Source organism: Narcine bancroftii, chromosome 4 (assembly GCF_036971445.1).
Source record: "Narcine bancroftii isolate sNarBan1 chromosome 4, sNarBan1.hap1, whole genome shotgun sequence".
In the NCBI taxonomy this organism is placed as follows: Eukaryota; Metazoa; Chordata; class Chondrichthyes; order Torpediniformes; family Narcinidae; genus Narcine; species Narcine bancroftii.
This window is the reverse complement of record NC_091472.1, coordinates 94,667,149-94,680,500: the sequence shown is the minus strand read 5'-3', so window position 1 is coordinate 94,680,500 and position 13,352 is coordinate 94,667,149. Positions and strand designations below refer to the sequence as shown.

Here is a 13,352-nt window from a genome sequence, read left to right as displayed (position 1 = left end):
ATATTCTTCTTTAAAACAATATTTTTTTAAACAGTAAAATTTCTGTCTCTTTAAATTAGTGATCCTTCCTATTTCAGAAAAACACAGTATCCCTGCCCCGATGATGATGCATACATAGAGCCCCGAAAGCCCACAAATAAAGTCCGCAGAATCTCTCGAGGAAGAAGAACCCTTCCCTTTTGCACCATCTTTTTTTGTTACTCCTTTTCAGGTGCCATCTTCTACCCTGGTACCACTTTTCCCAGATTATTTTTTTCTTTTACTGAGGTCTCTGTGACCATTTCTATACACTTTACTTTTAAACAATAAATACAAGAAGGTTTAACAAAAATTTTTTTAAAAATACAACTTTTACTTCGTTCCATTATAAATATTTACATAACCTTCTCCCTCAACAACTTTGATTTTTTTTTAATACAAACTTTGCAGAAAGTTTTCCACCTTGTTCTTGATCTTGAAAAATATTTGTAGTTTTTAAGCACATAGTTCTCTTTTCACATCATCAAATTCTTTTCTTTGTTTAATCAAGATCGGGCTAACGTCATGAAAAATTAGTACCTTTCAGGATCAACCTTAGGCGGGCCATTATTCTGCTTAGAGTATCATTCTGGGAACAGCATATCTCTTGTTCTCAGTAGCTTAAAAGTCTCACCAGAACTGGTCTTGGTCTCTGGTCGCCAGCTCTTCTGGGTCCGAGTGTTCGATGGGCTCTCTCGATATGTAGTTTTTCTCCCAACTTCTGTGGAATCCATTTTTGAAAAAAGTTCACCGGGTCTCTTCCCTTGATTCCTTCCTTCAGTCCAATGATTGGGACATTATTCCATCAACTAAAGTTCTCTATTATGGTCAATTTTGTCCAGCAATCCTTGTTAATCCAATACCCATTCTTTGGCTTTTTTTCCCCAAAGCTTCGTCTTCCATACGTTTTCATTAGTTCAATCTCTACTTGATCCATTCTCTCCATCAGGTCTTCATCAATCTCTTTTATTTCAGATATTTTCTCCATCATTACCTCTCATCACCATCTCAACATCTATGAATCTCTTACTCAAATTCTCAATTTTTTCCAGGATGATGCTCAATTCTTGTCCCGACTCTCCAATTTTATCTAGTTCTGCTGGTCCCATCACCATTTTTGCACTGCTCTCTTTCAGACTTTCACCCGATGTTCCCAGTTGAATAGGAGTTTCTTCGGTCTTTGTTCTCAGCTACCTTGGCTTCTTCGTACTAGCTTTATCCATTTTGAAGAAAATATTAATTTCAAGTTTTGACCACCTATTTAGTACTCTTCATGGAGAGTTTAACCAAAACACATCTGTCTAAGTCCTTTGCATGGCCATGCCCCAATAAATTGAATCCTGTATTTTGAATAACAGGCATTTCACTTTCACATTTCATTCCCACACTGATACATCCGTCCACAGCCTCATGCATTGCCAAACAAAGGCCACTCGCAAATTGGAACACCGCCACCTAATATTCTATCTGGGCACTCTCCAACTAGACTGCATTAACATTAATTTTTCTAGTTTCTGTTAGGCCTATACCCTGTCTTTCTCTCTCTTTCCCCATCTCCATCCTACAGCTCCCTACCCCTTCCCTCTCCATTCAGACACTACTCCCCTCCCCCAACACCACAGCTTTTTCGCTTCTGCCCTCCCACCCTCATACCATGACTTTTTGCATGTTAGCTTGAGCTCCTCCCCCTGCCCTTTCCCTCCTCCTCCCTACCTTTTTATTCAATCCCATGCCTGCCTTCAGCCCATGCCTTGCAAAGTGCTCAGACCCAAACTGCTGGTTACATCCTTTTGCTTCCTTTAGATGCTGCATGACCTACTGAGGTTTTCCAGTACTTTTGTGTATTGCATAATTACGTGAAGTAGTTCATTCCAATTTCTCAAGCCCAATTGGGAAACAGAAATTAATGGAGAGAAAAATTATTTGGTTCATCTATTTTGCCTTCTTTCATCTTGACAGTTGATAACGTTATAAACGATATCAGCCAAAAAGTTCATATTGGGTGGTCCTGAAAAGTAACCAAAATTCTATAAAACATAAAATACCCATCTAAAGCCCAACCTCGCAACCTGCAGGAAGTTTAAGCACTTCTAGTATGTACTCTTATTGCAAAAACTTGAAATCTTACCTACACCCCTCAGACACTGAACGGTGAGTGCAAAGCCTTTTGTTCGAGGGAGAAGATGGTATTTCAGCTTGGGCAAACCTTTGGCTTCAGCCACCTGCATGCTGATCTGATGTTTTTTCTCAGTAAAACGTGTTCCTTCACAGTGAATCAAAAACTGTATATCAGAGAAGATAACAGAACCAGTGAGGGATTACAGTCAATAAGAAGCAATAGTTAGTGATAACCTGGTTCTTTCTATTTATTATTATAGTAATCACGTCAACATTGTGAGTCTCTATTTGTGGCAATAAAACAATCAGATATTACTTTCTTAACTTGATTTTCTTTGCAGCAAGTTGTGTTTCAGTAGCAACATCAGGTTCTCGTAAACTCTGAGTAAAACTGTTCTTAAAATAAGTATCTGCTTAGAATGTATAGAATCAAGATAAACAATAAAATATGCAAATACTGGGATCTAGTGCAGTACACAAAAGTGCTGGAGAAACTAAGCAGATCATGCTGCATCCATAGGAAGAAAAAAAGTTAATGTTTCAGCCTTGAGCCCTTCATCAGGGGGGCCAAACATTAGGCAAATATTGGAATGTAAAGGTAAGGGGAATGGGGAGGTGGGGGGGGGGGGTGGGGAGAGGCTCAGGCTAACAGGTAAGACACAATACAGCTCTGTCTGCCGTAATAACAAGCATCTCCCAGTGGCCACCCATTTCAATAATCCATGATTTAGCTTGTGTACTGGATGAAATCATTATTTGGGGCAAATCTACTGCCAGTTTACTGAAAAGATGAAGGGAGTAGGGGTGGAAAGGGGAGGAGCAAAGCCTAACAGGTAAGACATAACACATGGATACAGGTGAGAGGGTAGAAGAGAAAGAAGCTGAGAAGTGATGAGGGAGGGAGCAAAAGTAAAAAGAAAAAGAACTTTCTGACCTAAGGGTGGGGAACTGAAGGAAGGAATTATAAAGGCAAGATTATAATCAACTTCTAATTTCTGAGAATGAATTATATTTAGATTACAAAAAGACAGTAGTTGTGCGAAGCGATTGAGCTTTTACTCTCACTATTAATTGCACTTGTTTGGCCTCTGCCCCCTCCCTCAACACTTGTTTCTCTTCTACCCTCTCACCTGTATCCATGTGTTATGTCTTACCGGTTAGGCTATGCTCCTCCCCTTTCCTCCCCACTCCCCTCATCTTTTCAGTAAACTGGCAATAGATTTGCCCCAAATGATGATTTCATCCAGTACACAAGCTAAATCATGGCAGTTTCTTAATTTAATGCAACAAGCTGAAACTTCTGTTCTGAAATGCAATTTTATCATGTGAATCCAGATTACAATTAACATCCGTCCCAATATCAATGTGAACCTCTTAGAAAGGTCAGCCTAATTTATTGGTTTAGACAATGCAAGTGGGCAAAAACTTGGCAGAAGTAGTACAACTTGCTGTTGATATTAGTTAGGAACTCCAGGATCTAATTACAGAGAGGGGGGTTGAGTCCCAACAAGGACAGCTTCTCCACCAACCTCTGGAGAATGATGGTATTAAATGCCAAGCTGAAGTCAACGAACAGCAGCCTGGTGTACGAGGCGTCATTCTCCAGGTGGGCCAGGAAGAAGTGAAGCGACAAGGCAATAGCATTGTCTGTGGAACAGTTTCTTCTACAGGCCAATTGAAATGGGCCCAGCATCTTGGGTAGTGTGCTTTGATGCATTCTATCACCAGACACTCAGAATCAGGATTTATGGTCATGAACAAGTCATGAAATTGGGTGTTTTGCAGCAGCCTCATAGTGAAAATATTAATATATACCACTTTTATAACAATAAATAAAATTCTTTAAAAACTGTGCACAAAAAGGCAGCGTCTTGGGTTCATTGATTATTTGGGAATCTGATGGCAGTGGGGAAGATCTCCTTGTGCTGCTGAATGCTCATCTTCAAGCTCCTGTACCTGTACGATGGTAACAGAGTAAAGAGGATATGGCCTGGGTTGTGGGGGCTTCTGAGATTAGAGGCTGCTCTATAAAGAAACTGCCTCTTATAGATGTCCTCGATGGAGTGAAGGCTAGTGCCTGTGATGTCACAGGCCGAGTTAACAACTCTCTGGAGTTCATTCTTGTTCTGAGAGTTGGCGTCTCCATACCAGACAGTGATGCAACCAACCAGAATGCTCTCCACGGTACACCTATAGATGTTTTCTAGAGTCTTTGGTGACATACTGACTCTCCTCAAGCACCTCACAAAGTATAGCCACTGGCAAGCCTTCTTTGTGATTGCATCGACATAGAGGCTCCAGGTCCTTGGAGACATTAGCACTCGAAGTGTTTCATAGTAGTGGAGGTCAATGCCACAGGGCGGTAGTCATTAAGGCCTGTTATTGTGCCCTGTTAGGTTCTGGGATAACGGTGGCTGTCTTGAACTCTGCTGGAATGATGGACTGCTGCAGTGAGGTATACTTGCCTTAGATGGAATGTAGAATGGTTCACCACACTAATTCATAATACTGCCACGCAAGGGCAGATTAGGTCAACCAAGTTTATATTTACTCGAGTTTAGAAGAATGAATGGGGGTCTAATTGAAATGTACAAAATTCTGACAAACTTAATCACACTGGATGTAAGCAGGATGCTTACCCTGACTGGAATGTCCAGAACAAGGGATTATAATCTCAAACTAAAGATAAAACTATTAATTTAGAAAAGCAGCATAGTAACAGGCCAATTAGGACTGAATGAAGGGCAATTTCCTTCACTAAGAATGTTGTGAACATATGGAATTTGCTGCCTTAAAAAAAATTTACAAACCAATATATTAAATACATTTAGTGAAGAGACCAGTACATTTCTAGGTGCAGAAGGCATCAAAAGCATTCAATATTCCTTTTATTGTTATGTATGAAAAATACACAAACTTTCTTTTTACCCTGTTAAACCACACAAAGTATAGGGAGAATGCAGGAATAAAAATATTAAGATGAAAAAGATCACAATCGTACTGAAATGGCAAAGCAGGCTCAAAGGGTGAAATGGCCTACTCCTATTTTCTAAGATTTTATATTCACTTTTTAAAATAAAGAGTAACTGCAGGACTGCACTAGCACCATTGCATTTTCTTGATGTAGATTATTAACATTTTTTTAAATTATGAGAACAGCTCAGTTCTTTCAGAAGCTGCATTCATTGATACATACTACACTTCCCTTTGATAAGAGAACTTTTCTCTTTGGTAAGAGAATCCCCAATTAACTGCATCACAAACATTCATTACAGCTGAAGAGATCAGAAAATTGATTGACTGAAGCTTTGAAATCATTGTTAGAGGTAGATAGAGAAAGTTAACACCAATGGGGAAGGGTAGTCATGGTTTGCTAAATGGACCATTATTCCTTCCAATTCAAACAAATGACTTTAGTTGCATTTTAACACCCAAGAGCAGCCAGGTTGGGGTCTGGTTATCATATTAAAAGTCTGAACCCTCTCCAGTCCACCCAATCTTAGAAAAGGCAAAATAAGGATGGGCAGCCAACAACTCATTGAAGGTGGTATTTCAATTTAAATAATTGAAAGAAGCTGGTAGTGTCCAACAAAAAAAAACACTGCAGATTTATTTCAACCAACTCCACCAACATTGTTATCCTCTGTCTCTTGATCTTCACTTCTGTTCTCTCTGGATTTCCTCCATTTCCTTCAAATTTGACAGTATTTTAAATGTCTATTTTTTTTTCCCCAGTTCTGATTAATGATCGTAAACTCTAAACACTGCCTTGGTTTCTCTCTCTACAAGCGCTGCCTGCCATTGGATCTGTTTCCAGGGTTTCATGTTTTATTTCCTAACATCTGTCATTTGGATTTCTTGAGTTACTTCGGCAAATGAAATGGATAATTAACAATTCGTAGCAAGAGAACAACTGGTCTATTGCAAGAATAAAAGTATGACAAGGTAGGAGTCAAAGATAAAGGTAGTGAAAAGTAAATATATCAAATTCAGAGTGATGAAATGGATCAGCTGGGGTTAAAAACAAGTTGATGGACAAGTAGTGAGGAAGTCTTTCTATAAGATAGTGTAGGTACAAAAATACATTATGAAAAGTGAAAATGCCAGTTCAACTTGAGTTACGTGGATCAAAATACAGGCAATAAAATTTAGGAGGGAGACAATTAACATAGCAGGAAGAGATGTAGAAAAAAAAATCAAAGATAGATGATTGTTTCTTGTGATGTGCAGATTTTCCAATGAATTTTCCTCTTTTTTTAAAAAAAATCTAATTTTCTCCTCAGGGTCTCAAAGATCTGAGCATCCTTCAATAAAGTAAATTAATATCTTTTTATGGTCACTTTATAAGGCTGGCAGATTCAGTCGACAAGAGACATTGCAGCTGAACTTCATTCGGTCACAGTAAATAGCTGCAAAATATTAAAAACTCATACTGAATCATGATTAGAGTTCAGCACATCAGAAAAGTTTCCCTTGTAATAGTTTAAATATAAAATTTCAATATTAAATCACCCCATTTTTCCTCAACATATATGTAAAATTCATCCACCATTGTCGATAAGTTAATGCTTCAGTTATACTGCAAGTGTTGAATTGGTGAAAGTGTAAATACTTGCACTGCATAATACCACTTTTTAAAACCAATTTAATAAACACCAGTGTTTATTTGTCACTTTTATTTCAAGTACTTTCAGTATTTGTCTTTTTGTTAGGTATTTCAAGGAACAGACCAACTGTACATGAAGAAAACTTGGAAGTAAAATCTATGATACTTAAATGACTTTTTTTTGATACATACTATACCTACCCAAAATATTTCAGGGTAATCCCGGAGATTCAGCAAACTCTGAACAACATTTTTGCGATCTTCCTCCCACTGTCGCTTGCAAAATACTATCTCCAGAAAATACCACATCCAACCAATCAGAGGAACGTAAGCCAGCTCCTTTTTCGCAAGTACTTTTGAACTCTACACGGGAAATAAAAAAATTATAAAGTTACACAAATACCCAATCTGTTCCAAGGGGTGTGATCTTTAAAAGTGATGAATGAAATATACCAAAATAGTGCACAAAAATGTCTCTCTAGACAAATGGAATGCAAATACTGAATTCTGGAAGAGATAAAGTTGGGAGCCATTTTCATACAATTAACTGACAAGAGATGAACAGAATTTCTACCAGACAGTAGCCTAGTAGAAGTAATTACTATTCTTTCAGAGAACTTCCCACTGAAAAATAATTTGAAAAATTGGATGCTTAATTAATTTGGCACAGTGGCTAGTACTGCTGCACTGGAGACCTCTGTTGGATCCTGATCTCAAGTGTGTCCTGAATGAAAGTTTCATTATTCATTCTATGACCAGTGCTCTTTTTTCCTCCCACAAGCCAAGGATGTGCTGGCTGCTATGCTGCCCCACTGTAGGTTAGCAATTGGTTAATTGCAGCAGAGAGATGAAGGAATTCAGAATAAAATAGTATTTGTGAAGATTAGTGCTTGATGATTGGCACCCATACAGAGGGTTGAAAAGCCTGCTTCAGTGCTTTATGGTTATCTGTTCCACCATGCATAGTCCACATGGAAATGTTCTTTAATTAGTGTCAGATTCCTACTTCCCAAGAGGGAAATGATGAATAGACCTATTTCAACAAGTGTACATTCATCCACAGGGCAGTACAGGATTATGATAGCTGTCTCAGCCACATAACATTAATGTGACATTGCCCAATATCTCAATGTAGCACTCATAACTCAAGTGACCAGCTATCAACCTTTGCTCGCTGTAGCTTGACTCAGACTATGGCCATTGGCTTTGGGATCAAAATGCAATATATCCTCAAATTTATCTGATATTCCAAAATCCAGGTATCTCTCAATATAACATGCATGCTCAGGCCACAACTAGTTTAACAAAGCTCTCAGTGGCCTTTTGGTCAACTAGTTGAGACTAATGCCATTCATACAATATGCCTACACAGGTATGTAGATAATTAGCCTTAGTGTTCCTGGTTACCAATAATTCTGCTAATCCCAGGTATTAGATTCATTGAGAGAGTACCTGACTGGAGAATTAAGGTTATCTCATCACTGGTGCATGCTCAGCTGTGACATACTCCTGCAAATTAATAAGTAACTAGCTGGATGTTATCCTCCAAGTCATAAAAACAAAGCTTGTCAAGTGAAAAATAATCAACATTAATGGCTTTGAGTACCAAGACCATTTGGTATGACTTCCGCTTGAGATTGTTCTTGTCAGAATCTGAATGATGTCACAATTTGCATCCGCAAACCACGGTTTGGCAAACCCTGACATCATTAGCATTGCCCATTTGCTTGAAAGTTGAGCAAATGAGTGTCTCCAAGAAACTCCAGGCTGTGGCTCATCCTAACAGTGTGTCCAGAGAAGTTTCTTTGTAATTACCAACCTCCCACCATTCTACATCCTCTTCTCTGCCTACAGATGGAATAGTGGAATATCCACAATGTCACAATATTTACTACCATTTATTAAAGGAGGAAATGAATTCTCTCCATCCCTTAACTTAGTGGTGCATTGCAAACTCTAAAAAGTGATGTAGATCAGCTACCACATGAAATACATCAAAGGCCAATCTTAGAGTGAATGCAACTTTACCAGCACAGTCACATCAGACCAGACATAGAGCATGTCGAAGATCTACCTACTGAAGATGACAGTCAATTATTGCAGGAAAATATTATTTCCATGTGTGTCTTTAGAAATGCAAGGACACAAGCTTTCTTCTCTGAAAATGTTCAGGGTATGGTGTCTCTCTTGCTAAGTCTTCCTTTTCCGTTTCCAAGGACTCCTGCCCTTCAGCCCTCTCTTTCGCACCTGGTCCTACTGCAGAGTGGCAAGACCATGATTCAAACACCCATTATGAAGGTACAAAGCTGATGTGAATCTTCCAGGAATCTCATGTTCAGAATAATTGTGCCCAATTCAATTAAGCTTAGCTCCTTACAATCCAGAGAAACTTGAATTGATCATCTCTTTGAATAGCACAAATAGGCGTAATCCTGCTGTTAAGACCAGCTCCATATACATTAATCAATTTCCACAAAATGAAATTACAGCAGAGCCTACATTTAAGCACTGCAAAGGATGTTACTTTAGTGCTGTTAACATAAAATAGCTCAGCATACAAAGGCCCAAATGGACTGTTCACTAAATGTGAGAGGTATTTGACTACTTTCAAGTGAACTGAAAATAAAGTGGAGGTATCTTTTCACCTTCAGTCTTCTTTCATGACCAGGAACATTCTAGATCTTGGATTTCTGAAATGCCAACATGTAATTTGGAACAGAATAGCAGAGGAACAGACTCCACAGCTGAGGTATCTGTGCCAAACAATGCCCAAATCATAATAAACTCTGTGACTTGTATTTGATCTCATTAATATTGATGGGTCTCTCTAGAACAGCCATTCTCAACAGGGGCCATATGACCCCCTGTCGGCTTCAGCACATTTAAGGGGGTCACGAAATGAAATCCTTAATTTTTTTATGTTTTTTAATGTAGTCAGTAGGAGAAAAAAGTATGGAAGAAACCAATTAAACTTGACTGCTTCACAGGGAAAGGGGCTCATAAACTTTGAGCTAAGTTCCAAGAGGGAAACAGCCAAAAGAAGACAGAGTATGGCTACTCTAAAATGCCTCTTTATTACTATCATTGTACCTGCTTCCACAATACCTGGCAGTGACAGCCTATTCCAGGCACCCACTAACTCTGTGTAAAAGAATACCGTAATTGCCACGTACATTTCCCTCAAACTTTGTACCCGCCATCTTAAAAGCATGTCATCTCATGTGTGACACTTTTATCCTGGGGAAAAGATTCTAATTTCCCCCTTATGAACACCTCTCATAATTTTATAAATTTCTACCAGATCACCAAGCAACCTCAAAAGCTCCAGAAAAATCACTCAACCTCTTCCCATAATTCATACCTTTGAAACAAGGCAATATTCCAGTAAACCTTTTCTGTACCCTTTCCAAAGCATCCACATCCTTCCTGTACTGGGGTGACCAGAAGAGTACACAGTATTCTAAGTGCAGCCTTACCCAAGTTGTATATGGCTGCATCATTACTTCCTTACCTTAATTCTCAACGCCTTGCATAATGAAGGCAAACATAGAACCATAGAACATTACAGCACAAAAAACAAGCCCTTCACCCCATCTTGTCTGTGCCTAACTATTATTCTGCCTCATCCCATTGATCTGCACCCAATCCATAGCCCTCTATTCCCCTCCCATCTTTATACCTGTCCAAACTTTTCTTAAATGTTAATATTGAGCCCACATCAGCTGGCAGCTGGTTCCACTCTCCCACCACTTTCTGTGTGAAGAAGTACCCCCCTCAAGCCCCGCTTCATGATCTCCCTAAACTTTACCCCTTTCACTCTTAACCCACGTCCTCTGGGTTGTATCTCACCAACCCTCAGTGGAAAAAGCCGATCTACATTTACATTGTCTATCCCCTTCATAATGTTAAAATACCTCTATCAAATCTCCCCTCATTCTTCTATGCTCCAGGGAATAAAGTCCTAATCTCTTTAGCCTTTCCCTGTAACTCAGTTCCTAGACCTGGTAACATCCTTGTAAATCTTCTCTGCACTCTTTCAATTTTATTGATATCTTTCCTGTAGTTAGGTGACAAAAACTGCACACAATACTCCAAAATTGGCCTTGCCAATGTCTTATACAACTTAACCATAACATTCCAACTCCTGTACTCAATCCACATTGGGAGAAGACATGGGTAATTATTTACAACTAATCAAATCTTTACATGTTTCGCATTCGCAGGTACACCAAGAACATCAGCCAGAGGACACTAGTGAGATTTTAGATACATTGTCTGAGTACATACATGACATCACATACAACCCTGAGATTCCTTTTACCTGCAGTCGCTGCATAATTACCACTAATTGGTTATGCAAAAATTAACTGCACACAGTGTGAACATGTAAACAATCAAAAGAACTGTAAACAGATAAAAATGCAAACAAACTGACTGTGCAATACAGGGAGAGCAAAAGAAAAATCAATAAAGTGCACAAGTAAAAGTCCTTACATTAGTCCCTGATTTAACTTGTTGTTGAGGAGTCTGACGATAGAGGGGTAGAAGCTGTTCCTGAACCTGGTGGTGAGAGTCTTGTGGCACCTATACTTCTTTCCTGATGGCAGCAGCAAGAACAGAGCGGGTGCTGGGTGGTGTGGGTCTTTGATGATTGCTGCTGCCCTCCGACAATAGTGGGAGGGTTTGCCTGTAATGTTCTGTGCTGTGTTCACTACCTTTTGCAGAGCTTTATGCTCATTGTTCCCATACCAGACCGTGATGCAGCCGGACAGTACACTTTCCACCATATATCCATAGAAATTTGCCAGGGTTTCTGATGACATACAAGTGACAAGGAAAAGAGTGATTATCCCATGATCCAGCCAAATGACAACATATTGATTAAAAATTGAAAAATCGAAGAAATTGGGGCCATGCGAGGAAGAACCATTCTAAGTACTTTTCACCACTCCATCTGTGATAGAGCTTGAAAGGCATCCAAGGTGGATGCGTCAGGCAGACTAAGAAATTGAGTATACAGGCAGAGGCGGAATAGGAACAATGAAGTTATTACTTATTACACATCATATAACCTTCCTTACCACTTTCAATGAGTTATTGATCATGATCCCAAGATCCCTCTGCACATCAGGTCTGCTATTAACTGTGTAAATTGCCCTTACATTTGACCTCCCCAAAGTAAAAACCACACCTTTCCAGGTTAAACTCCATTTGCCATTTCTCTGCCCTTGTCTATTCCTTATCCATATCCTGTTGTATTCTTTGATAGCCCTCAATCAACAATTCCACTAGTCTTAAGTGTTAATCAGGAAAGTCTTCAGACACTGTAAATGAGTGCAATACACAAAAATGTATTGGGGAATCTCAACAGACTGCGCAGCCTCTATAGCAAGCAAAGGGATATAACCAATGTTTTGGGCCTGACCCATTTGTCAAGGTGTAAGCAGAACGCAGGCAGGGGCCTGAATTAAAAGGTGAAGGGGAGAAGGGAAGGGCCAGAGGGAGGGAGGAGGATGGGCCAACATGTAGACATGGGTGGGAGGGGGGTGTCACTGAATGGCAAGAAGGGTTGGGGACTGGAGGAAAGGAGACAGAGGGATAGGGAAAGAGAGAGAGGCCAGGGCAGTGACCTAAGGGAAACTAGAGAATTCAACATTAATGCTATCTGCTTCTAGAATGCCCAGATGAACTATTAGGTGTTGTTCCCACAATTTGAGAGTGGCACGAGACCATGGATAGACACATTGGTATGGGAATGGGATGGGTAGTTGAAATAGTTGGCCACTGGGAGGTCCCTGCTATTGCAGTGGACAGGGCGAAGGTGCTCAACAAAATAATGTAAAGAGGCAACAACGGGAGCACTAGATGGAGTACATACCCCTGCAGAGATTCACAAGTAAAATGTTGCTTCACTTGAAAGGATTGTTTTTGGCCCCAAATGGTGATGGGGGCACATGTGGCATTTCTTATGGTCATAGGGGTAGTAACCGAGGGGACTAAACTCATTCTGTTACTCTTCCTATGGAGGTCATTGGTTCCAATGTGGGCCATGCTCTCTGGTTGCTCTTCCCCACCAGAGACACCCTGGACGCTGGCACCTGGGATGCAACACATCGCCTGGAGTCTCACCTACAGATAAAACCTGATAAATGGAGAAAGTAAAAAACAAGCTGACACCATCTGCTGCTTTTGAGTCATTTGAAATGAAAGATGTGGGATGAGAAGAGGTTGTTTTGATATGCAGGAAGCCTCTACTCTTCATCACTTATTTCAGTTAAGTTCGTGCCCTTGAGGTTCGTCGCCATCTCCATGAAGGTGATAGTGGTGCAGGGTTGGTGATGTCACCGAGCTCTTCAGTTACAAATTTGCTTTTCCTTTGAAATTAGTGCCAATCTCTATTGTTTTCTACCAATTTCTCCTTGATAAAATGGCAGTCAACGCTGTGCTGTCATCTGTGGATTAATTGGCCAACTCCCAGTCTGCAGGCTGAGAGCTGAAAATGCATCAACAGCCCAAAGTAGAAAGGACTGAAGGAGGCTAATGATACAATGGTGGAACATGCCAATTTGCGAGCTGAAGTGAGATCATTAAACATCTTCCAGTATTGAAC

General features: G+C 39.9%; 1 protein-coding gene across 10 annotated transcripts in view; it reads right to left on the bottom strand.

The window, feature by feature from the left end:
* Positions 1-13,352, bottom strand: part of agpat4 (1-acylglycerol-3-phosphate O-acyltransferase 4 (lysophosphatidic acid acyltransferase, delta)) — a 287,637-nt gene that overhangs the window by 76,048 nt on the left and 198,237 nt on the right. For all 10 annotated transcript variants that reach the window (XR_011355899.1, XR_011355900.1, XM_069932043.1 and 7 more), the window contains exons 4-5: positions 6,944-7,105; positions 2,147-2,300 (exon numbers count right to left, since the gene is read on the bottom strand). Coding sequence is in view for 8 of the 10 variants with exons in the window: in XM_069932043.1 (XP_069788144.1) it covers positions 2,147-2,300; positions 6,944-7,105 (316 nt within the window). In the remaining 2 variants the exon portion in view is untranslated. The remainder of the gene's footprint in view (positions 1-2,146; positions 2,301-6,943; positions 7,106-13,352) is intronic.